Source organism: Pezoporus flaviventris, unplaced genomic scaffold (assembly GCF_033815535.1).
Source record: "Pezoporus flaviventris isolate CSIRO_AGI_PZ_B2104156 unplaced genomic scaffold, CSIRO_AGI_Pfla_v1 ptg000015l, whole genome shotgun sequence".
Classification (NCBI taxonomy): Eukaryota; Metazoa; Chordata; class Aves; order Psittaciformes; family Psittacidae; genus Pezoporus; species Pezoporus flaviventris.
In genome coordinates, this window is record NW_026892563.1 from 37,969,158 (window position 1) to 37,996,547 (window position 27,390).

At 37.9% G+C, this 27,390-nt stretch overlaps 1 protein-coding gene across 2 annotated transcripts in view; it reads right to left on the reverse strand.

Moving 5' to 3' along the window:
• The window catches only part of KPNA1 (karyopherin subunit alpha 1), a 52,063-nt gene that overhangs the window by 8,319 nt on the left and 16,354 nt on the right, over nucleotides 1-27,390 (reverse strand). For both annotated transcript variants that reach the window (XM_061454107.1, XM_061454108.1), the window contains exons 4-11: nucleotides 26,656-26,755; nucleotides 25,998-26,092; nucleotides 22,097-22,228; nucleotides 13,849-13,937; nucleotides 11,944-12,043; nucleotides 11,229-11,392; nucleotides 10,564-10,642; nucleotides 9,446-9,571 (exon numbers count right to left, since the gene is read on the reverse strand). In XM_061454107.1, the coding sequence (XP_061310091.1) occupies nucleotides 9,446-9,571; nucleotides 10,564-10,642; nucleotides 11,229-11,392; nucleotides 11,944-12,043; nucleotides 13,849-13,937; nucleotides 22,097-22,228; nucleotides 25,998-26,092; nucleotides 26,656-26,755 (885 nt within the window). The remainder of the gene's footprint in view (nucleotides 1-9,445; nucleotides 9,572-10,563; nucleotides 10,643-11,228; nucleotides 11,393-11,943; nucleotides 12,044-13,848; nucleotides 13,938-22,096; nucleotides 22,229-25,997; nucleotides 26,093-26,655; nucleotides 26,756-27,390) is intronic.

The window sequence follows — 27,390 nt, forward strand, 5'->3', positions numbered from 1 at the left end:
TGGAAGCCCTTATAAGAACAGGGTGTTAAGGGATGTTAAGTATTCTCTGCTGAAAGAGCTTGATACAGATCTACAATAGGATATGCCAGAGCATTAGTATACTACTATTCCAGCTAAGAACAAGTGAAAAATCTCATTATCATATCTTAAATCCTCCCTCCAAAAGAGAACTTTTACATGAGATTCATTTCCTTAAAAAGGGTCTTCTTAAAACCAGCTTCTTTAGTAAGTACTAAAATCAGAGTATGTTACATGATAGCATGGAACTAGGCCAGCATATCTTAGCTGACAGGCAGTAATACACTTTGAGCCTTCTTAATGGCAGAAAAACCTCAGTTACCTTAAAATATTTAAATTTAAGCTTGTAAAGTAGTAGGAGAATTCTAGAACAAAGGGAACTAGTAATGGGAGGGCAGCAACTGGAGAATCTTGAAAGACTTTCATTGTTTTCCTTCTGGCTCAATCAATTTTGAACTCTTTAATTCAATGCAAAGACTGGTGAGTAGAACTTCTCCTCTCAGAGTGGAGAAATGCACATTTGAACCTTTTCAGAAAGAACTGAATCCAGATCTCCCATCTCTTGGGAGAGTGTTCTTATTTCTAATTCCTCTTATTTCTATTTATATCTCTCTCTTATTCTATTGTATGAAAGGCTACAGGCACCTTGTTTGCTTTCTGCTCTACAGTGAAGTTGGCTGTCTTTACCCAAGCAGAACAGATGAAAGCAGCCTTTCATAAGGCGCTTCACTGAAAGAGAGTGGCTCAAGAGAGAAGCAGATTATCAATCACCATACTTTTATGTTTCCTACTGCTTGACATGCAATGTAAGTGTTGTCACCACCTCACCCTAGCGTGAGTCCCAGTTAAAGGGACTTAATTGTCTCTCTGTAGTACAGCAAAGTTTTTCAACTAGCAGGCTGTTAACAGTCAAAACTCTCAGAGCTTTGATGTGTGAAAAAAGAAAACCAATCCAAATAAACCAACTAACCAACCCAAGCCATTAACTAGGTCAGAAAATAGTTTGCTTTAACGTTAGTATCTTCACTAGATTTCGAAAGTCCAGTTAAGCTCAACAAGGGTGGTAACAATAAAGCATTAATTCAGGGAAAGCGCTAGCAGCATCTATTATTTACACTTTATGCCTTGCACCCTTGCCCACAACAGTTACTGTTGACAGCAAACTAGAATGCCTAAGGATTCCTAGCTCTATGATATTTTATGTGGGAGCAAAAGTTATTGTGGAAATAGGCCACGTTTCCCTTCCACTTTCCATCTAAGTGATAAAACAATAAACTACTAAAATAGAATTTTGGGTTTTTTTCCTTGAAGGGAAACAAACCTCAGGCAGAGCAAATGCCTAAAGGACCGAAGCAGGATGAGGTGCTTGTAAATTCTGAGGATTTAGAAAGTGTTGTTACTTTTCTAGCATTATTGTACTGCGTGTGCCTCTCATGTGGAAGTGTGTTGAAGACTTGCATAGCGCATATAAAATGCTCAAGACAAGCACAGCTTTCAAATACACAGTTAAGAGATTTCATTTCAACAAGAACTCTCAAAAGATGTGAAAGATATAGAAAGGAAATGAAAAGAAAAAAAATCAGGTTGTAAACTAAGGACTGATGTACAAACAGATCTCAGTCTGCCACCTCTTCAAATGTTCCACTGTTCCTTGGAAAATGAAAAGTGCCTTGGCCACTCATAAAAACAGAGGGCAACTTCCTCATACATGCCATAAAGCAAAGGATGTTTAAACACAAAAATGCAGCTGATGCATTCTAATGCTCTAAACATGACTGGAATTCTTCCAAGAAGTGTAACAGCAGGCCAAGAGGGTAACCAAAAAGTAAAGAAATTCCAAAACCTACCTAATTTTAGCAGTTTTATGTATGGATTTTTCAATCCAAATTACTCTTGTGAGTGCATGTAAGAACAAAGCATACTAACATCCTCCTTCCAAGAGCAATCTACAGCAGATGCACAAGAAAGTGTAAACTTTATTCATGTTTACTTTTCTTTTTCTCTTTTTTTTATGTATTTACAGTTGCAGCAGTGAGTTCCAGTTAGACTACACCTGGATGAGAAGATATGTGCTTGTATATCCTAATTAAAGGCAGCACCTCTTTAATTTCTTCAATGTCTCTTCCTTCAAGGATTTCGCTCAAAAAATACCCAATCATTCCTTATTCACCTTCTCAGATGCCACTTGTGTTTCTACAGTATTCTGCCACATCTCCCTTCGCTTGTCTCATGGTATACAAAGCTATCCCTCATACAGAGTCCAGCTCATGTTTTATAGTCCCTCCTTACCACTTCACTCCTAGCATATCCTTTGAAGACAGATCTACATACAGAGAAGATTCATTCAAGAACAAGGATTCCCCTTTTGATCTTTTTATCCCTTTCCTGACCATTTCTAATATTCATATTGATTTTAGGCTGCTACTACTAGGCACTGAGATGGTATCTTAACAGCACATTAGAAATCGCTTTGCTGCATAACAGGCAATCCAAAGCCCATCCTTTAATACATTAAAGTAACACTGAAATTTTTGCCCGACTGCATCCATTCCATTGGAACTGGAAGTCCATTGGACTTGCAATTAGGAGTCTTTCAGAAAACTAAAACTGAACTTTCATTGAAATCTGAATTTTCAAATTTAATTTGAAACGGAACTGAATTGTAATGCTCAGTTCTTCAGCAGATCTGGCCCTCACTTCTGAAGTGTCAACTTTTTTGTCTTTGCTTTAAAATATACAGTATTCCTGTGTTATGACCCTCCAAGACAGTTGCCTGCCTCTTGGAAACATTCTAGGCATATTTTAATCAAGCTTCATCACTTTACAGGATTTGATTTTTAAAGAGTGAAGCTAGATAAAAGTCAATTATCAGAGTTTTATTACATCTGCAAGGATGTTGAATCTAAATACACTATAGCCACTGTTAGGGAGCAGGTCTTCAACAGTAGTATATTAAATTAGTATTTTGAGCTGGTCAATACCAAGTGAGCTTCCTTCCCCTCCTTTTGGTTCCCATAAATAAATCACTTAAGGCATGCAAAAATACACACAGATATTTAGTATGCAAGTGCTGTCTACATACAATTCATCACATAAATGTGAAAGCAAAAAAGTCTTACAGCATGACTGTTTTCCTGCTCTTGCAAGCTCTCTCATTACCTTTAGCAACTCAAGATCAGTCACCACCCTATCTGGCATGTGTGATACAGCACTACTGCTTTGAAATCCTCCTGGCTAGAAATTTCAGGCCACACATCTCAGTTATTTGTGTTCCAGTTCCCTTTTTTTTGATTCAATTCACAACTGCTTTAAGTAACATAACAAATACTTGTAAGCCAAAGCTATTTAACATGATGGCATGAGTACAAAATCACTGCCATTTGAGAGGCAGGAGGAAAGCACTTCAGATTCCAGTTCTAACGGGCTTTTAAGCTATTGACACAGACACCTAAGCCTAGATACTCCAAACTGTGTATAAAGCAAATTTCTAGACAGCTTACACTATGTTGCTCCTGCTGACAGGAAGAGCCTGTACTATAAAGAACTGTTGAGGTTTTCAGGCAGAACAAAGGAATTCAAGGTAATCTAGCTCTGCTGCCCTCAACGTGCTATGATGTATGGGATTCACCACATGTAGAAGCCTGAAAACAGATTTTGTACAAACACAAACTTAAAACTGAGACTTTCATTGGGCCTCAAATAAATATGACATATTTTGCTCCTAACTGAGACTTTTTGACGTCCTGCCACCACAAACAGCATGTGAAGATTTCAGACCACTCATGCAAACTATGCCATAAACCAAATACACTTTATATTCAAGTAGTCTGACCCACAGTTTGCCTGTGTAAAGCACAACTCTGTGTGAATCACATCATTCCTTTTCCATGTCCCCAGCATCACTGTCATCTTTTTGGAAAAGAGACTCTGATGATTCTTTGCTTGTATCTTTACTCCAATTTGTAAAAATATGCTTCATTCCACAGTTTTTAAAACTAACAGGCAACGTGTCACTTGCTATGCTGGCCCATATCATGTTTCAGCAAGGACAGGAAACTCTAAAGGAGTAAAAACATGGTACAGATCCTATTGCTACCATGCCTAACCTTACGTAGGTTTCCCAATGTTCTTGTGAGAATTTAAGGTATATTAGAAAAGAAGTTATAAGTTTCTTAACCTGTCAACAGGAGAGAACTCCTATGATGTCTTCACTGTCAGATATGGAAGATTGTGTCTGATGTACTGCCTTTCATAGCTTTTCAACGGGTTGCGACCCCCTTCAGAAGGGCCGACAGTCAGGATTTAGCTTCAGTTGTGCAGTTCTCCTTCTGACTCCCAGGAAGATGTAGTTCCCCTTCTCCCTGACTGGGGAAGCTATCCACTGAAGTACAGCAAAGCTGTATACAAACTAGGAAATTAACAAACAAAAACTATACTTAGTGACAATCATGACTGCATCAGGATATACACATCCAACCCAAACCTTAAATGCACAGAAATAAAGAGGGGAAAGACTGCTGTATTCCACCACACTTTTCTGTTGCCTAGGCACTGCTGATAACACACTCTGAAAGGCTTTCACTTCCACCTTTGGTGGAGAAAAAAAGAACCCAAACCTGCTATGCTTTAATATAGGATTATTAAAGTTTAGCACTTACTTTCACATATTTCATGCATGTTAACTTATATTGCCTTAACACTAGAGTTTACTTGATTGTGTTTGAGTGCAAGTCTAACGGCAATAGGCTGCTGCCTTATCTTTTAGAAATGGCAGTGAAAGCCTTTGGAGTGTGCTACCGATCAGCATTGTAGGCAGTATGGAAGTGGAAATGAATATAGAAGTCCTTCCCTCTAACTTTATATTTCTATACTTTAGAGTGGGTGGATGCAGGGAGTGTAACCCAATGCAATCTTAAACAACACTAAATATAGCTCTGTCTGTTAATATTGGTTAGGTGAAATAGCTAATAGGTTTGTTTTTTCTTTCTTGCTGTGTGGAAGGGATTGCTAGATTGTGGCTTGAGCACTACCCAGAGTTTCCATGCTATTCTAACATTCCAACTGCTCTGGAGCAGCAACCCACCAGTTAGATCAGATGGTAAGTGACCATAATGTGGTCACTAAGCCAGGCAGACATTCAGGAAGAAAAATTACCATGTGCTGACATCATTCTTCTCTGATCTCTGGCTAAAGATTGTGCTTGATTCTATATTCAAAATCGAGTGAGTATCATGGAGACTGGAATAGATCTTGCTACAATCTATGACCTTTAGCAGGAACTATAGAGCAATATGGAAGGACTGGGGAGAAAGGAAAATCAATTATTTAGTATAGAGCTACATCTAGTATTTTAGAATTCCTTCTGTAAGGAAGACCAGTTTTCAAGAAAAAAATGTTTTAATTCATCCCAATGTGAAATTAATTTAGAGAAAGAAAAAAAACAACTGAACCCCTCAAAGATGAAAAGGTTCATCCACGAACTCAGTTAAATCAGATATTCTTCCCAGATGGGAATTACCCTTTGTCCTCACAGCTACTAAGAACAGACTAGGCTTTTATTCTCCATTTTAATATATGACCATGTTTGAGAAACACTTTACCGAAGAGCATCTTCCAACTTCAGAAACTATTTTGAAGTGGTTTTCAGCTTAAATGTTTACAACAATTTTAACACTGAGTAAGAGTTGTCTGAAGTAACACCTCAGACATAGTGGCTCTGGAGCTGAAAGGAGGTTTTATCACACCTTGTATCTCACATGATATTTTCCAGGTTGAAACTAGAAACTAAAAGAATTAAAAGCTTTTCTAGAATTAGTTACACAACAGCAATGAGAGCTTCCTTTCAATACACAGTAATCATTGTAATTATACCTGCAATTGCCAATTGTACTTCCTGGCCTCAAGATCTCTGATCAAGCATGTTGTAAACATTCTCCAAATGTCTTTTACTTCACAACTTTCCTCTAACAGTCCTTTTGCAGGTCCAAAAATCTAAGCCTCAGATGGACATGATGGACATGATTCACAGAACTACCAGGATAGTTATCGCCTGATCAGGATAAAAACCACTTTTTTTAATCTTATTTTTATTACTGCCATTCTAGATTAAATTGGGTATATACTCATGACAGTGTTTTGCTATATAGCATTTGTGCGCTCACAGTTCAAAGGCAGTTTAGTTACTCTGAATGGAGCCTGAGAAATTCTTAAACGAACCATAGATACAACTTCCAAGAAACTGCTTCTCACATTTTTTTCCCCTGGACTCAAGTAATGCATCAACATGCTTCCAACCTTGTATGTGAAATATCCTAAGGGTGCTTTAAGCTGGACTCTTTTAAACCTACATGTATTTTGGTTGATTTGATTAATACCGTGTGTTCTTCCTGATGCAAGAATCCTGAGAAAGCAAGCTTCTACCCACACAACCATCACAATTTTTCTATGCAGTTAAGGCGTTTATACTTCTAAAAAAATCACCTTCTAGAAATGAAAGTGCAATGTTAATGGCTCACAGCATTAATTTCCCTCTCCCTGCCTTCCCACATGACCTTTCCAAGTCACAATCTAATCTGCTCTCAGTAGAAAGGGCGTTGACCTAAACTGGTGATAAGGCACCCCAAACCATTTTGAAGCTACTGAACACACATGCAGAGAAGTACCTAACAATATTTTGTGTTTGGTGGGTTTTTTTAGGTAGATTAGGCAAATTTTGTATTAACAAAGGAGAGGTTATTTTATCCTTACTTGTTTTCAAATAAAGACATAATGACAACAGTTTAGAAGACACTGGAATACCAAGGGTATAGTTAAGACTCTGCCTAAAGCCTTACTTCTACATGTTTGAATAGTGGATACCAGGTGTAAGAACACTGTGCAAACAAGGACAGGCACTTACTCCTTCACTTAAAGGCATGGTATAGTGGATACTTATACAGAAGTCACAGAAGTTAATACACTATTGAAATAGCTTCTGGTGCATTAGAATTCAAGTTACCTCTAGGTAACTGTAACTGTATCTTCAGTATATCAAGAATATGAAAATAGAGATCCTGAAGTTTTGAAAAAAATGCTCAAATAACAAACTGTCAGCTCTGATACAGAATTCTTTCTGCAATTACTTCTATGGATACCTGATTTTGTCAAGCTCTTGTTTTTCTTAAGTCTCCAATATTCCTATACGATTCTGCATCCTGAAGCAACTCTGACAGACAGGTATAAACACAAAGTTAAGAAAATGTACTGGGCTGAAACATTCCTCAGAATATATTCTTAAGGCTTCCCAGGGAAAGCAGAAATGGCCTTCTAGAAAGAAAATACTGCTCCTCCCTATTTCTAAAGTGGTAGCAGCATAAAGCAGCCAAAAGATTCTTCACTGCAAGAAAGGCAAAGGTAAAACCATTTTTATCTCAGTATAAGCTGTAGTTGCTACCTTTTCTACACTGCTAATTGCACAGCAATGAAAACTGCTGAGGTGCAAAAAACAGTGATACAGTTGCTGATTTTACACAGCACTTACTGTTAGAAATTCAGCTAATTCAGATTAACATACAAGCAGCAATAAAGGAATAATCAAAATTCTTGGAGCTCTCCCAAGGTTAGATAAAGAAACCACATCATTCTCTGCATCTGACAACAAACATAGCAAAAGTAAAATCCTGACTGAGGAAGCAGGAGCAAATGCAAACTGCGGGAGGTTTCTTTCCTCACAGTTCTACTTCCATCTTAGTCACATCTATACATTAGACAAAGGACCTACACAGCTCTCCCTCTTCGTTTTCTTGCTTACTCATTTCCTAACATAAGCATCTCTGAAATTAGATAAACATTCGGCTCTTAGTACCAGGACACTTAGGAGTTATTTTCCACAGAAGTATTATCTCCTATGCTTTCTGAGATGAAGACCTCATTCAAGGTATTAAAGCTTTACACTGTCCCTTCAGCAGCTGGATATTCTTTGTATAGAAGTACAGACAACCAAAAGATTGCAACTGCCACCTGCAAAGGTTATAATACATTTTTTAGTCAGGAAAAACATGCAGCCTTTTCACCATCTCCTGCAAGTTTTCTGCAAAAACAAAACCAAGAATTCCATCCTTTGGGTGAAGAGGGTTAAGTACTTCATGCTAATCTGATCATTTAGAAGGAATAATCCAGAGTCATCAGATCCAAGACTAGCAGGTGGCAAGCTGCCTTGCAAGGAAAAGTATATGGAGGAAAGAAGTACTCCACCATGGCCATTGTTGCCACTGTGTTACTGGACTTCATTTATTTTCTGTGCAGACATGCATTGTTTCTGCCTGGTTATTAATGAGTGAGACAAGTATTTCTAATGTCTAATATTTGCTACTTATTTCTCAAAGAACAGGCATGTCCAAGGGGACTTCCTTGCATCCTCTGCAAGCCCTGAAAATACTCTCTGCCTCGAGCGAGGGAGAAGAGCACTAAGAAACCTAACTTCAGAAGAATTATTTTATTCACATGAGACTTCAATTCAGCTGTCTTGATGGAAACCTTTTGTATTTATCAGCTAAAGCCTGGTTTCACTACAATCTGGTTTTCCATTTACTTCTCAAGAAGAGAAGGAATAAGGCATTGCTGTTGAAATCCAAGCAAAAAATTCCCCTAGTACAGCTGTTTAAAAATGACAGACATATCCAGAGAAAACAAAATGTATTTAGTAGTTTCTTTTTTATCTAGCCCACAAAAACTTTCCTCTGGGAAAGAGATGGTCAATCGCTCATTTATACCATCTGGAGACAAGTCCTGAGAATTCTTCCTGATAGTTGACACTAACTCCAGACTCAGAACAAAGATGTGGCCTTTTGGAGACCTAATGGTGAAGACTGACATAAGGGAGCGAAACTTTTATTTGCTTCTGTGTGCTATCACTTGAAGGCTATAATCAGAAAGGATAAATCCCACTGCAACATGTTAGATATCCTCCACTGTTATTCAGTTTTAGTAAGTAGCAATTTTAGACTTGGCTAAGCACAACTGCCTGTATCGAGAATTGTACGAAAATATAAACAGGAATAAAAGTTATTTTACAATATAGATGTCTGTATCTGGTAGTGAAATCAAGGACCATGTAAAGTTATTAGATTTGCAAAGTTTGTAGCTTACTCTTTTTGTACTTGAGAATATTTACCTTAGTGATTGCCAAATGCATGAAAATGACTATTTAAGATGACTGTCTATCTTCTTATAATCTGTAAATGTGTATATTAAATCATTTGAATTTGAGAAATGATTGGACCACTGAAACATTCTAATTATGCACACAGCCGATAACACACTTCTGTTAATATGTAATTATGTATCTGCATATATATACAAATATGCACTTTATACATAAAAAAAAGTGTACAGCCTGCGTTTCTTCTAGCCTGCAAGACAAAGGTCACTGATCATAGCTGTACCATACCTGGATCTGAGCTCTGTTTCCAGCTGTTATATTAGATATTGTCCAGCATGCTTCTTTTTTGATAGATTCTTTCGGGCTGCTTAGCAAGTGCAGTAAACTCTGCAGGGCTGAACAATTCAGAATTACCTGAACACAAAAGAAAAACAAAACAAACAACCACACCTTAGAGGAAATTTAGGATTAAAAAAACACAAGAACAAGGACTACAATGTCTTCAAAATCTAGAACGCATCTCCCATCACATGATCCCAAAAAAGTTAACAAGGAAAAACAAAACACCAATCACCACCAAAACCACAAAACAAAACAAAACACCCAGCAAGTACTAAGAAAAAAATGTTTACAGGAAAGATAACGAGCAAAACAACCGAGTTATTCGCTTAAGATATCGCGACTTCATTCTGATCTGAGTGTGACCTACCAGAAGATACTAAACCCATCATGACCAAACCAAAATAAGATAACAGTATTGTCCTGTGATTGTTTTCTGTGATTTTTGTATACTTGGAAGCTCCAACTCCTGTTTTACACATCAGCCGGCACAGTGAGGGAGACTGTTGCCAGTGTTGTGTCCAGTGACATGAATTCTCCTGGTTTTGGCTGGAATACTTAATTTTCCTTCTACTAGCTGGTGCGGTGCTGTGCTTTGGCGTTAGCCTGCGAACAATGCTGGTAACACGCTGATGTTTTAGCTGTTGCTAAGTAGCCTTACCCTGATGATCAAGGACTTTTCAGTCTCTCATGCTCTGCCAGTGAGGAACGGCATGAGAAGCCAGTAGGAAACACAGACAGGACACTTGACCTGAACTAGCCAAAGGGGTATTCCATATACAGCGCATTGTGCTCAGTACAGAAACTGGGAAGAGTTATCTGGAAGAGGCCAACTGGTCCTCAGGGACAGGCTGGGAACTGGTCAGTCATATTGTGCATCACTCCTTTGGGGATTGTGGGGATTTTTGTTTGGATTTGTTTCACAACCACCATCTGTTTTGAGGCAACTAATGTCACCAATCCTTCGCATTCAAACATCACAAGGAACAAGAAAAGGTGCTTGTGAACAGGTTACCCAACAAACAAAGATGAACTGCAGTACAACACAACAGAAATTGAATCCATACCTGGGTCTGGATATCATCGCCTGTGACAATGTTCCCAACAGCTCGTAAGGCAGGAGATACTACTTTGTAGTCATTGTGCCTAAAATTACCAAGGAAATATCTAAGTGTTAAACATTCCAAAGCATCTCCATCTTTACATTCTCAAAGAAGGAACATGCATCAGCCAGGAGAAAACTTCCCTGCTAAAACTGACTTAATTCTCACGGTATAAATCAAAACACTCTCTGATTTTAAACTAATAGCAAGTCTTTCTAGGGTTTCTAAATATCTAGGCCTCTAGACATCATTCAGCAGCATAAAGACAAAATATGAGATTAAAAGAATAAAGTGCTTCAAAGTATAGGCATTCTTGGGAGGGAAAAAGTAACCAGCTGTAGCTGTGAAACACACAATGTAGCCAGCACAAAGCTAGAGAATGAGACTGAGGTGCAGGGAAAAAAAAACTCTTAGGAAATAGCAAAACTAGTACTAGAAAAGTCCCATTGTTTCTGTTACTCATGATATGTAAAGATGACTGAACATAGGTAAAATTAAAACTCAAATACTTGCTTTGCTTTCAAGACACATCTAACTAAACTTCCTACTGCTGGAATCTTAATTCTGGGAAAAAGAGTAGATAGTAATTTGCTATAGTGGATAGAAACTTCTCAGAACAAATTTCTTACATCAGCAGCTCCACAAGTCTTCTGCAGACTCCTGCATCAATCACAGCCTGGATTTTATCATTGGGGCCATCAGACAAGTAGGACAAAGCCCAGCAGGCATCAGCTAACACATCTGTATCGTTGACAAAGAGGAGCCAGGAAAGCACACTAAGACAAGGTGAAACCTGTAAGACATTAAGAGATACATAAACTGTGCAATTAAAAGGGCCAGAAGATCTAGTAACATGTCATATACAAAATTAACTGACATTATAGGACTAGGCACTGTCATCTGAGGTTCAATACTCCAAAAATTTCCAACCTAGGTAGCAGGGCTGTAGCCATGCAAGTAAAGAGCAGCATGTCAGCAGAAAAGCACTACAAGAGTTCTTTGGCCTCTACAGTCCATCTGGCAACCTAAGCTCATACTTGTCTGCTAAGATGTGCCATACTTTGAACTACAGCAGCCAAGATGCACAGAGTTTTGTTTTGCTGTGGGATGGTCATCTTCAGTACAGGAACAGTAACAAAAAGCTAGGAAGCAGCTATATTAAAACAGTGGTTATGAGTATCTGCTGAAAGGACTAAACATTCAAAAACTACGTCTGTAAGAAGCCCATATATTGTTTTAGAGGAGTTCTGAAATATTTCAGCTATTTAGTCCAAGTTTCACCACCCTCGTTGCTTATTTGGCTACCACCACCTCGCTACACATTTCCTTTCAAACGTCTCTTACCTTGGCAAAATCTGGAGGAGGGTTTTTCCCTCTGCAGAGGTTGGACAGAGCCCATACAGCATTTCGGGTCATAGTGAGACGGTTCTGTTTCGAAAGCAATCTAAAACAAACCAACAAAAAATTCCAACCTTTGCTTTTGAAAAATCAAAGCCAGGCAACCCTGTAGGGTCAACTGCATTAATCATTAAAATAAACTCAGGCCTAGATTTTAACATACACCAGGGCAAAATAAGTCAGATTTTTTTTCTTTCCTATAACAATATATCATACAGTGCTTGATGGCTGGATACTAATACACATGCTAGACACATGAATCCTAGTATCCCAACAAAAGCAACAACCATTACACTGAAAGTGCGTTCATTTATTGGCCTAAATACTGATGTAGCAGATTAACAATCAAAAGGCACAGGAACTGTGACAAAATCACTCAAAGTAGGAAGACCTGCAGGCAGCTTTGGAGAACACTCTCCTCACTGAACTGCAGTTAGCCTCAAACTATCAGCCCCACTTTTACATTTCTGCATGTTAACTAGCGAAGGAGAACAAAAGATCCTCAGAAAATGTGTATAATCAGGTTAAGGGTTTCCCAAACATTCAAGGCAGTTACGTATCTTACAGCAAGCACTGTCTATAGACTTTCTGTGCACACTGGCTCCAGTCCTGGCATAAAACAGCCTTGCCAGCTGCATTCTTGTTATAACACAATCATCCTACGGACCACCCTAAACCAGTCTCTTCCTGCAGTTGTTAAGACATCCACACACCAGCTGCAGGGTTCAAACTCTGCTCCAAAACAAAACCAGGATGCTCATCTATGTGATGAACTGTAATACTGGCATCTTCATGAGATCTGCATACCAAAACTGCCCTCTCACATTAAAATAATCACACTTGACCAAAGCTGTATGAGCCACTGTGACACTGTGAGTCCCCTTATGTGTGGCACTGAGAAAGATGCCTGTGGAGTTGGTTAATTAAGTCAGACACAGTGTGAAGCCTCTAAACAAAGCAGTTTCTTGATAATTTAGAGATGACTAGTCATAGCACCCTTTAGCCTAGGAGGAATGCAGTAAGGCAAGACCTAGTTTTTCCGCAACTGTAAGTTTCTTTTTCTCATAGCCAGTCCATACTGTACCAATGTGTTTCTGAGTGCACTGGAGAATTCCACTGCCTCAGAGCCTGCAAAGGACAGAGACTAATTTGGACATGACAACACAAGGTGGCGTCACTGCTGCGGCAATAATACGGTCCTTCAGCAGAGGCCCATCAAGATACTTAACAGACAGGAGAAATGACACACAATAGGATAGTTAGAGACCTGGATTTGTTCAGCCTTAGGAGACAGCTGTATAAGGGGAGATTATAACTGCTGCCTAACAACACTTTAATGTGTACATATAGAAAAGAGCGCGCAGTGACAGGACAAGAGGCAACTGCCACAAAGTATAACACAGAAAATTCTGATTAGGTATCAGAACGTTGCTTTTCATCAAGCCATAGTCAAACACTGCAACAGGTTGCCCCAGGCAGTTATGGAATCTACCTCTGATGTTCCAAATTTGACTAGTTAAGCAATCTAATCTGATCCCACCTACTATGAAGAAAGGCTTTGACTAGATGACCTCCAGAGGTTCTTTCAGCTTATATTATTCTATGACTATTATATTAAGCCCAGGTATCCACCCACCCTGTAAAATAAAACAATTCCATCTTAACTGCTTCTAAAACACATTTCCATTTTACAGCTCCATTACAAAAGTAGTTCAGTAGCTACCATCAAAAAAATCTGATTACTCCATAATAAGAAAAAGTCATTATTATTCTTCAAGGCAAAAAACAAACTTCAGTCTTACTATAGAGACTCAAGCAAAATTCTGGTAAAACATATCAAAAGAGACTTACTGCAATAAAGGGGGCAAGATATTACAGTCCAGTACGTAGTCTCTACACATAGTGCTGTCTCCAGCAATGTTGCCAAGAGCCCATACCGCCTGCAATGAAAAAACAATAGTAATTGCTTTTACTTTTCCAATTCAACCAGTTTACTGCACGTATTAGAGTGGGAGACATTCTGTTTTCACTGTTAGATCCTGGACAAAGTACAGAAGGGGAATGCATTCTGGTTGAGTATTACATATATACATCCAAGCTCATTATACAGTTCAGAAATATTTACAGAACTAAGAGGAATACCAAAACAACAGGTGTGTCTCCAAAGACTTTGCAAGCAGACATAACCTTACTCTGTCCACAACAGATGAACTTATCTCCTCAGGCTTAATAACATACTAATTCTACAGTCCTCATTCAGACCTGATTCAAGTCCAGATGTTCATAGCTCAGGTCAAGCAAGTTTGTATCTACTCAAAAACATTTGGGTGGAACAGCCCATATTAGTATTTCCTAAGAAGCCATTAAAAACATGCAGTTTTTCCACAGACACATTAAGAATGCTGACCCCAATTAAGATGAAAATGAGAATCTATATGCAAGATAAAACAATATTCAGAACCAGAGTTCAGATGGGCATTGGCATATATTCCTTAAAAGAAAACTATACAAGACAGAACCAGTGTTGCCTATTATGACATAAGCGTGGCAAAATGCAAGGACATCTATTTTCTCCCATGGACGTCAGTACGACTGTAACCTTGCATTTTGAGAAGAAAATATCTAAAAATGCCAGAAGATAATTAATGAAGCATGAAATCCATCTTCTGCAGTATGATGAGAACAGAAGGTTTGATTTATACGCTTGGGTCAAGTGGTGGTTTTGACATGACTGTCCACTAGTACAAAAGCTATAACAAAGGAAAAAATAAAAGTTGTCTACAGGAAGTATCAAAGCCATTTTATGAATTCCACGTGATTTACAGACTGTATTTTGTCACAGAAGTAAGTGTATGAAATTCCCAATTGCTATTTATTTCAAGTTAGCAGAGGGCTAATGTCCTATCAAAGAGATACATTCATCTGCTTATTTGGTAAAACCCACATAATATCTACACAACTGTTGGAAATAGTTCCAATAATGCACATTACAAAGAAGACAAAAGCAATTCTATTTATTGTGGATAGCAGAAGAATGTCCTCCCCAGATCTCTCTTCAGTTGAGGATTATGTATTACTTTGCAGTAAGATGTGTTATACCTCATAACTATTTCTCTAACTGAACATACGTAAGTTCCCAACACAATAACACGTTTTTCTCTCCTTATCTCTACCTGAAATAAATTATTCCCCTAAAGCAACTGACAGGATAAACCAGGCTTGTCACCTAAGGGAAATTCTCCAATCACCTGAAATAAACGCATTTGCTTATTATCAATATGATGTCAACTGATTTACTGCATTAGACTTCTACTGTAATACAATTTTAAACAGTGCAAAAAGATGCTACTTTAAGAAACAAGACTCCAACCACTGTAGAGGCCCAAAACCACTGGCAAATCCTGCAAGGTCAATACAGCCAAAACCTTTTGTATATGCAAAATATAGATACAAATGTCAGCTTGCTAGATACAAAATAAAAGGACTCCTCTGTACCAGTATTACCACAGAGAGATAAATCAGAAGTCCCTAAACTGCCAGTTGTTAAAGACACCAGGAGACTATTCTGGGAAAGGACTGGTTTGTTTTATACCCCTACAGTTTTCCAGGCTTCTGCTGTCAGCCAGAGACAGAGCACAAGGCTAAACTGACTTTGCAGAGAGGGACTCTTCATCAGGGACTGTAGCAATAGGAAACTGGGCAGTGAGTTAAAACAGGGGAGGTTCAGGTTAGATGTAAAGAATAAGTTCTCTACTTTAAGGGTAGTGAGGCACTGGAACAGCTTGCTGAAAGAAGTGGTGAATGCTCCATCCTTGGCAGTGTTCAAGGCCAGGCTGGATGGGGCTTGGAGCAAGCTGGTCTAGTGGAAGGTGTCCCTGCCCGTGGCAGGGAGTTGGAACTGGATGAGTTTAAGGTCCTTTCCATCCCTAACAATTCTATGATTGCTACACAATGTCCCCCCCCAAACTTATCTTCACCATAAAAAAATATTTTTCATTCAAATTCTTAGTGTTTTCCAACTGTTATGACAACACTTTGCCTGAAATAAAAGTATAACCTTGGGTCTAGCAGCCTCATAGACTCAAGACGGATAAGGCAGGAAAAACTCAGCTTTAAAACCAGAATATATACCACCTCCTGCAAAATGTCATTTGTATTAGAACTGTAAGAAGCCACACTTGTTGCCCACTGCAATGTTTGTGTTTCTGCAGCAACAAGAAGCCCATTAAATAAATCAAAGATCTCAGCTGGTTTTCAAATAAACTTGTGGATCCTCTAAACAACATTTAGGGATAAAATAAATTAGAATTATCAGTAATTTCCTTTTATTGAACATGCGTGTAACTTTCTATGAAGATACAATCTCCTTGCCTGGACACCCTTACACATATTAAAACACCCCTGGAGGAAGTATTTTACTTCTCTGTGGACTTTGCTTCTGCCACTGTAGCAACATTATTTTTAGGGTTGACAACAGTGATAATCACTTAAGCCAAGAATCCATTCTGATCCTGAATGACAGACTCGCTTTGCAGCAGGAAATCTCACATCAAAAACTCTGACCAGAGAACTCAAATAGAGGGTTTTTTTTTTGTTGCGACTCTCAATTTTTTATAGCAAGAGTAGTCTGCCCCAGTAGCCTTATATCACAGGGCCTGGTAAGAGGGGATGCTGCAAGGAATCCTTGTAATACTAATGACTGATAGTACACAAGATGCAAAGAAATTGAAATATCTTCAGAGAAATATGCAAGGTTTCATTCAACGAGGCAGATTTCTTTCTTTAAGGCATTACTTCAGCTCTTCACATAAGTGAGGAACATAAGTCGGCCTCATTTAAACTCTTTCTCATCAGACACTGCTAAAAATACAAAGCTCTGTCATGGTTCCCACAGAACACATGTGAACAATGAAAAGCTGCTTCAGGTTTTGTTTGCCTGAATAATGTTCCATGATTTCCACTGCTTCTTTTGTGCACTCTCAAGATGCAAATGGACTTTGCTTACCGTAACATTTTGGCTTTTTTCTACACATCCCAAACATTTTAATCTTCTTTTCTGGATAGCAACAGAATTAAATGGATATTTCAGTCCATTAAATTTCAGAGTTTATTACATAAAAAAATTGACTCTAAAAAAAAACTTCCATTTTGGTACTTTCCAATATCTACATCCAGACCTGAAGGTGGAAAGAACCTGCAATTTTAAGATTTTGAGTGTGACTTTTTAACCAACATCTGAGGTATCAAAGTTGCATACAGCCCGAAAATGCAAATGCTGCCTTTTCAACTGACAGTGTTGATTTTCACACACCTGTATAAATTTCCATTCATTGCAAAGAGCAAAGTAGGGATTGTTGCAGACCCTGAGTTTATTTTACTCATTTTTAAACTCCAGTGTTTTTTCTGTAGAGCTGGACAACTCAGTAAAGTGCAAGTTTTGTAGAGTACTTCTGAGCCATATTGTGCCTTCTGTGAATAATCCATGTGCTTTCCTTCAACCCTCCCATTTTTCCCTGGATTCTGAAGGCTCTTAGCCATTATTTCATTAGGCCTTTGGATATTTAAACCAAGTTCTAAACCAGCCATCTACAGTGCATACAGTCTGTGCGTCTCAGTGGAGAGGCAATACTGCAAAGTGAAAATCAACACTTTCTCTACTTTTAGCTGCTGATTTGGGAAATGTACCTAATGCCGGGGTGAAGACTCTGAAGATTAGCTTGCATACAAGTGTGCTTGCGTAAATGGCCAGAAGGAAGGATACCAGAAGACCAAATTCCCAGGAGATGACTTCTACTGTGCCCCAACACAGAAAACACCTTTCTTTCAGTTGCTAGGGTGGTCATAGCTCCGTATTTCTCACATCTTACCCACCCAAACAGAGAAAGTAGCTCATACTCCTGCCTCAATTGTTTTTCCTAATTTAATTGCCAAGACCTAGTTAGCAGGACTTCTAATGTAAAAGCCAAACAGAACTTCAACACCAGACTCACAATCATCTCTGCCAAACAAACGATGGTTACAAAAAGGAACCACAATACAACTAGAAATGAAACAATACTGAGGGAGAAACACATTAGTTGCTTTAGCTGAAAATACAAATGCTCCCAAAGGAGAACAGGGCAGCTGGGAATGGTCCTACCAGTGGCTGCCTAGCAGAGCATAGTGACACATACCTGTCACTGTGAGACAACCTCAGCCATCTCGGACAGAGAGCATGATGCCTGGTATGGCTTTTGATGGAATTTCAATGTTCATCAGGGAAACTGAAGCTGACATCCAAGTTTGAAATACCTCAGCAAGGGAACTCAGAAAAAAAACTGCAGCTAAGACATTGCTGAAGCTAGATCAACCTTAAGCATGTCTAAAGGGCTTTGATGAAGTCCTTCAATGTAAATAATTTCAGGCTGGCATATCTAAATTTCTAGATGCCTTTTGGAAGAAAAAAATGCGGCAAGTGGAAGAAGGCCAGGACATATGCCACAGACTAAACCTCAAAATCAGTACAACAAAAACAGAAACAGAGAGAGGTGGAGAGATGCAGCCAAAGTGGGTTTACTAAATAGTGGAGATGTAGCTTCTGTAATAAACTCAGGTTTTTTGATGGGAAAAACAAACGCCAAATGGTTTGACCACTGATCAAAGAGAAAGACTGATAAGACTTAGTGCAAACAAAGAGTTAAAGGACAGTAGGGTAATTAAATGTCAGCCTGCATAGCTTAATGGGAAACAGATCTTGTAAAAAGATGTAAGATATACTATCATTAAAATACATGCTGTTTATTAAACACAACTATAAAGATTCCCTTACATAGACGTTTATAAAACCGCTGATTTAGAATCACAGTAGACTCAGAGACTAGCACATCAGATTAAAGCTGACCTATAAATATGAAAAAATAACTGTTAGGAAAATCATGTATTTGCTCCTCAACCACTGCTAAGGGAAGTGTGAAATAATACAAATTCAATGGTGTAAGGCTGCAAGACAAAAATCACTGGATAATGATTAGCCAAGTACGTAAAATTAAAATACTACTATTTTTTTGTTGTTTTGTTTATGCTGTGCTACATATTCAAAGTTACTAACATTTCCTTCCACAAAATTATTATGCCATTTAGCACAAAGAATGGCTTACTAAACACAGCCTTCAATATAGCTTTTTTTTTTCTTCACCTTTTACTACAGGGTTATAGAGCTTTTGGCTCATCTACCCTGAACATGTAGGTTTATTTTCTGTATTTTCCTGTAATTTTTTAATTTGTTGCAAATGTAGCAAGAGTTGCTTCCAAATAATCACCTTTAGAGTACTATTGTGAAAGAAAATAAAAGTCATCATTTTACAGGGGAGAAAATTATGGCTGAACATCTTCCAGCTTGAGAAGTCCAGGACCAGATCTGCTCAAAACACAGACCTAACTACAAAAGTCCCCTGAAAACGCACTGAGTTGTCCTCAAACAGACAACAAAACAGGAATATTTCACAGTGAGCATTCAAAACACACAGAACCAGTATCCACTTACTGAAAGTGAATACAAATTGTCCAGCATCAGACACGAAGCAGAGTAACATCTCAGAAACCTGCAGTCACCTTAATCATAGGATCTCTTCCTTTTCCTCATTCATTCACTATAATGTGTGCCAACTTTAACAAACAGGGCCACAGTGTGACAAGTAAAAGCCTCCTCTACTACCCACTGATTTGTTACCAGGGCAACAATCTGTACGGCTGACTGAATGAGACCACAGTCATCTGGAAAGTACTAGCAATTGTGTACTAATGCTACCAATGCAGTACAAGAGCTAATTTTCAAGTGCTTATTGCTTTTAATTGTTGCTTTAGTAGATATTATGGTGACATGTTTGGGTTTTGTTAAGCTGTTGGATAAACCCATTTCTTTCATGTTGGCCTGCATGAAAACCAAGCTGTGAGTAAGGCTGCAATCTCTAGACCTGCAGCATGGAAACCCACTATGAAAAGATGTAGGTAACAATTCACAGTGGTGTATCTTCCTTCTTTAGTACAGCTTACTACAGAGCAATGTGTAGTTAGTATTTAGAGGCTTACTGGTAACAAAGAGATCATGGATTCATTACCTGAATTGCACAGAGAAGTATTTCCCAGCAATTACAATCCACTCCACCTGCCTGCAACCTGAACTTTAACATGTCAGCAGTTTATTATGAGGCAGACAGAGAAGGAGACAGATAAACTACTTAACTGTGGCCCCTAAGCTCTTCTGTTAATTCAGACACGTTAAGGCTGAAGGCTGCACAACTCATTCTAAAGAGGTTCGGTCTTCCCACCTGCTCTCTGAACATCAGCAGGGATGACAACCACCTAGTAAAAAAACCAAGTTAGCTCTGTACTGAAGACCATTAGGAGCAAAATAAAAATGGAGCAGCCCTTACCACACTTAAAGCACCTATCATTCTGCAGGAACAGCGCTGTACAAGTGATCACTGAATTTGGAAACTAATACCACCAATTTCAACCCCCAAAACATTTAAAAAGCACTGTATAGCTAAGTCTGGATGGATTTCCACATGGGCAGAACATAGCATTTGCCTGCCATTTTGGCAAGCTCCCTATCCCATTTCTAGTTTCTACAACAACAGACTCATTTCCTCAAAGAAAGTTAAAATAAATAAAGACAATCCCCCATGTTATTTCCTTTAATATAATTCCATTTTTTCAAGCACCTGAATTAAGTTTATCTTTAAAAACCTTTTCAAAAATAATTCAGCCTGAGACAGACCAATGAAAATGGAAAGTTGCAGAACAGAAGAACTAGAGAGCTATAAGCAACTGGGGGGGGAGATCCTATCTGTCTTGCAGAAAATGTCAGGCAGCTTTAAGTATGTGCATTCTTAGCCAGTTGTAAGAAAGAGAGACAAGTAAAACAGAGCAATCCAATGCTTATGAGCTGGGGACTCTTCCAATCATGCATCTCAATACAGTCAAATGCAAGGTCAGACATCTAGCAACAGAGAACAGAGGTCACACAGGATGGAGAACTGAACCCTGGAGTCAGTGACTGAAAAGAACAATGGATCAATCTGGATAATCATCTTAACCTGAGCTTGCAGCCAGCTTCTGGTCAAAGAATCCGCAAAAGTATCTTGGATATTTACACACCAAAGTATCAAGTAGAAATGAAAATGAAGTACTATCTCTGCAAACAGCACTGTGCTGGAAGAGTGCTACTGGAATATCCAGTGCTTGTAACTTCACCACCATGAAAAGATACTGATCAAATCAATGCTCAGAAAAGGGTCACCAAAAAACAAACAGATCATCACAGAAATACCCTTATAATGAGAACTCAGAGCTCAATTTCATTTCCTTAAGAAAAGCTTCATCTATGGACCACAAGTAGCTATAGGGAAAAAAAAAAAAACAGAGCTTACTGATTGAATGGACAATGAAACAAAAGAAAATACCTGGACCCAAAGCTACTTAAATTTGTAAAGTAAAGGTACATACTTTCAAGTCAGGATTAATATTAGCTGAAACTCTTATTCGTTAACACAATTCATATTTCATCACCTTTAGTCTTCAAAGCCAGATTATATGCCTGAAATACATTCTTGGTCAAACATAAGTTATGGACCTCATGCAGAAATTACTGAGTCAAATGTTTGCTCTGTGCTTTACACTGATCCCGTTGGGCCTTAGAAGTATATACATATACTCTATAAGGAATGTAAAGAACAAACTAGTTTTCTCTGTAGAGAACAAAGTACCATTTCCATTCATGCTTTATCTGCAAGAGAAACAAACATGAACTTTCTATCTCTAAAGCAATTTTTTTAAACAAGGCTTTTTAAATTCTTCAATACACAGAAAAATATTAACCTGTTAAGAGACCAAAATGCACTACCCTCTTGGCTGTGGTTAAATGCATCATTTCCAGAAAAATACTTGCGTAGATATCTTAACACATACTAGGTACAACGACAATGCCATTTCCTCTACAGGCTTTCTCACAAGACAGCCTTGTTCCATTCTGGGGATGGAATTAAAAAACACACAAACCCACAAACCACCAGACACACACATAAAAAAAACCAACCACAACATCATTTTCTATCTTTACCTGTTCCTGTACATCTTCAAACTCTGAACTAAGCAGCTCTATGAAGATGGGGACAGCTCCTGCTTGGATCACTATCCGAGTCTGAAGGGAATTTCCAGAGGCAATATTTGTCAGCACCCACGCAGCTTCAAACTGGAAAACAAGCACAAAAGGCAGTTTACGAGGAGCCTTCCATGCCTCACCAAGACTGAAGACCAAATGTCTTACAGACGGAAAGAAGTGTGTAGGGAAAGCATGACATATTACTAACCAACACAGACAATTTGCAAAGTCTGAGAATCACAGTTAAGTCTTAATATCACTTGAAATCAAGACTGGCAGAAGTTCCTTATGAGAACAAGATCAGGTTTGCTGTGCTTTTTCAAATACTATTTTCTTGCTATGCAAATCTATTGCCTGTGGTCTGTTCTACTACCTCTCCTTACCAACTAAGAACTTACACACAAAAACTGAGTCTTCCCACAAGATATCTGATACCTGCATTCACTGAATTAGCAATGATTCTCCTGAAGATGCAGAGACACTGACAGAACTTGATGGATATAAAGCAGATAAAAGCCATTAAAAAAAAAAATACAAATAAGAAAAAGAGATTTAAATAAACAAACAAAAAACCCCACCAGCTTCATGATCACAATCTGGCAGAACTCTGCAACTACAGTAAAATACTCCTCTCAAACTCTGGTGATCATTAGTGCTGCCACAAGTTATTACTGTATGATGGCTTTACTTCAACTTAAGAAATGCAAAGCTGAAATGCAAATTTTAACACTACCTGAGACAGACCTCAGAAAATACATTCTAGAAATCTAGATTCTGGAAGATTTCTGCATGTTTTTCAGTCAAAAAATTACTACACTACACTAAATCCTATCAAATACATTCAGAATCTAGAGAACGAAAGACTGCTAAAAGATGAATGAAAAGGCAAAATTCAACAAACAGTGAAAGTGGACACTTGTATGCTACAAATGACCCATTTTGACACTGCTAATGAATTTTATTAAACTGATACTGATCCAGCAGTATTCCAGTGAAAATCCTGATACAGTTTCCAAGTCTAGCTATCTCTGAAGAGCAGCAAGGACTTATATTTAGGATTTAACCATAGAAGCAATTCCTGCTAAGGAAACACAGAGAATCCTGAAAAGGGCATGAAATAAGAATTCCACAATGAAGCCTAGGAATTGTGCAAAGTTTTTCATTTTTAAGTGTTACTAGTTATTAAAGACATCAGTTTTAAAAATCCTCCCCTCCTGAAGAACTAAAGGAGAAATTATCTCCTGGTAAAATGTGACCAGGATAAACGATTCCAAAATACATTGCTATAATACACAAAATTATGGGCTGTAATAAAGCAGAAACATACGATGTCAAAACTGCAACACTCATCATTCAGAACTCAAAGCAAAACGTTTAGGTGAGAGCTTAAGGACAACAAAGTGTATGGGCTTTCCTGTAATTTTACTTTCTCTGAAGTAAGCATCCAGTGTTTTGTGAGGCAGTATTAACAGGATTATTAGTCATCTTTCAACCACAGAGTTTTCTTATTCATATTTGAGAACTTAACCTTTGGCTTCCTAATGGATGTCACCAGGCTGAACCACTCACAACTCGCAAACTCACACGGAGAAGAAACACCATATATAAACCGTTCAAACAAATGTAAGACCAAATAGCATAGACTTCTTGCTCAAATCTGTACTTCCAATATTTGTAAAGTAAGTTTGGATTATATAAACTAGTCATAAGATCTCCCCACCTTTTGTGAAATGAAGTTCTGTTAAAGTGAACTTTTCCTAATTAGAATCAAGGGCAAATTACATGATGCCCTTGTGTGAGGACCACTTAACATTTCAGATGGTGTAGGTTACAGAAAGGTCAGCAGAGTGACAGTTTTTCTCTTCCCTCTCCACAGCTGGATACCTGATGCTCCATGATGTATAAACTAAGGAAAAGCCACACACAAACGGCAACGGATGGAAAATCAAAGTACTTCATGACAACTGAAGTTCGTTAACAGGACGAAAACCTCAACCAAGGGATGATCATTGTACCTGTGTAGTACTGTTCTGTTCTTAAGATTTCCATCTCCATCACAAAAAGATTTTGCACTTCAGACAAATTTACTCGTTCACATAAGGCTTCAGTAATCATGGAGAAAGGGGACCTTTTTAAGTCTTAAAATTGCTTAGTAAAAACCATACAGAGAAATTCCAGACAAATTATGCTTTCCTACCGCTGATACTAGAAACCTACTTTTTACCAGATATTCTCATTGACAACACAGGAGAAAACCAGAGCATAAAGCTACATAAAGTTCCAAGTTCATCAACACAGAAGAGTTGCCATATTCAATTCACCATACCTATAGTATCTGAGCAAAAATATATTTCACTGTTTCCAGAATGAACTGAAAAATCCTGTCCTTCTACAGCTAGGCTGGACACTGAAATGCCTAGAACAGCACACCCAATCTTTGCCTGTGCCAAGGAACAGTTCTAGAAACACTGACAAAGCAAAAACAAGTATTAAAAAGTCAGGTCAAGACCAACTTCCTAATTGTTCACAGCAAAAAAAGTTCCACCTGCAGTCCCTGAGCTGTCAAGCTGGTAGGCAAATTTGGCAAGACGATGGAAAATGGATCAGTTGGAATGGACTATCATGAGAAATGTATTCAGGTTTATATTTTAAATGCTTTGTTTCAAACTTTAGGAAAAGCCTGGAAGTTTCAATTTGATTTTTGCCTTTTCTGTGTAAAAATTAATACAATACACATTACACCAGTAAGGCCACAGTAATTTGACTCAGTCTACAATTGCTTCTGAAGTTTTTTTAAACTAGATACATATGCATTTGATGAAGTATCCTCTACCTTTATTTTCCCTTATTATTCAAATATGCCCTTGAAAAAGGGAAGCTTGCTCCCCTTTATCTGCCTGTCTTATGTTTCCATGCTAGAGTCCTATCAGTAATAAAAGGCATTCCACCATTTTTACATCAGACCACTTATAAACTTTCTCCTGGAGCTGCAAATCAACTGGCTTAAATCTGATACATACTCTTACAGATACATCTCATACAGTTACTCCCACAGACTCTTCAAAGGTAGCTAACAGACATCTGCAATTCTGTGGATATCAATTTGAAAAGTAATTCCTCTAAATGATACTTCTTTTCCACTGTTCAAGAAAAAAAAAGTATCCATTTTTTTTGTGTATCTCCACTCACCAAAATTTGGACATCACATGGCATTAAAAAATGCCTTACACATTTTGAAAAACACTGACTCTAACCTATATATTGTATTTAATGGTTACCTGTTAACATTTTTTTCTTTTACTAAATGATTCCTTTTCTTGCATTTCCTACTACCCCAGAAGAAAGAACTCTGATCAGAAAAAGGGACAGCTGGAAATGAGAAGCAACGTCAAAACAAATTAGCCACCACTGTAGCAGATACAATTTAGTTTTTGCCATCAAAGCAAGTTTCAAGATTTCTATGTTTATCATTACAGATTCCAATTCTAAACTTCCTTTAATTTAATCAAAAAATTAAGTCATTATTTTAAAGATATAAAACTGTTTTCAATTAGAACAAAAAAGACAAACACTAAAGTTTAGTTTGATAGCTTTTCATCTGTTGAGGTCCAAATTTCAAACTCTGTTTTTGTTACATGATGAAGTGGAAAGACCCCATCATAGCAACTCAAGAGGTCTTATCTCTCAGCCCTGTCCCCAGAGGTCTTGCTACAAAAATTCCACAGTTAAAATAGCATTTTTAACCTAGTGAAGAAAGAGAGAAGTAAAGCTAATTAAACAAATATTTGACTTCTTTTTCTACCAACTTTCACCACCAAATGCCTTTCTAATATAGGAAGACATATTTATATTTGTATACCTGTAATGTACAGTTTTCTTTTCGTTTGAGGAACTCCACAAACCTGGCCACCACTCCTGGTGTGCTTATGACTTCATCTATTGGGGGATTTGGTTCTGTGTAAAATAAAGAGCAAGTTAGATACATTCATTTATTTGTAGGGAAATTCTCAAATTCATCAAAATAATATCCACTGACATACTGACTACTCCTCTTTTCTGAGAGTGTTTTTTTCCTACAATACTACTTTAGCTTTACTAAAAGACAATGAACTCCTATCTGTCACCATAGGAAGACTCCAGCCTGAATTTTGAGGTAATGAAGTAACATGACTAAAACCACTAATGCACTCAAGCATACCTACTTCACAACAGCAGTTCTGTGAAATCACTCTGGCATGCACACATGCAGAGAAACATCGCTATATCAGCATATTTTAGCCATGGAGACACCACCTACAATATTTAAACTTACACCCAAGAGTAGACATCATGTCTGCATCACTTAATAGTTACACAAGAAAATCACAAGGAAAGGACTATTATATACATCTCGCTGCCATTTTGCAAACAGAGCTTCACCCCCAAATTCTGTATGAAACTCAGTCTTTATTGCTGTCAAAGCAAAAACACGTGCCAGGGACATTTTAACATTTTCTCCAAGTAATTTCAGCCCTTACCTTTAGAAAGAAGCTTTCGGAACTTCTGGGTGGCTGAAAGCTGTTGTTCTGGACTATTGGAGAAAATCATCTCAATCATATCAGAGGTGATGACTGCACTCTAGGATTCAGGTGGGGGAAAACAGAATGAAAGTGATAGGGAGCAAGAGCGAAAACAAAATCTGAAATTAATGGTAAAAAGGTTACAATGTTTGCTAAACCAGTATTAATTTTATCTCTTACTGAGTAAACACATAAGACCATGATGAAAAACAAATGAGTTTAAAATATAAATAAATTTACATTACAAATACATTTATTAAAGTACAAACTTATTTACATCTACATAAGCAGTATCTTTCTTAAATGTAGTCTTTTCTTTCTGGAAGCCAAAATTCAAGTTTTACTTTGCATAGAGGAAAAAAAAAAACAAAAACCAAAACGCCACAATCACTCTTCAGAATGTCTCACCAATATTCTCTCCCCTTTCTTTCCTCTCTCCCCTCCTCTAACACTAATGTAAAATTGTCCACTTTGACACAAGGCAGTTTAAATTGGAATAGCAATTACTGTTATGCAAGAACACCACTTCAAGTATGCTGTTGTTTAGGTTTCTGTAACATGTACATTTTGACTCATTCTCTTACACCAAAATGTACAGGACCTGTCACTTTTAGAGGAGTTGACAAACCTAATGCTTGTCATCATTATCAAGTAAGAGTATTAAATTTTCCATAATACTGATGTTTCCACTAA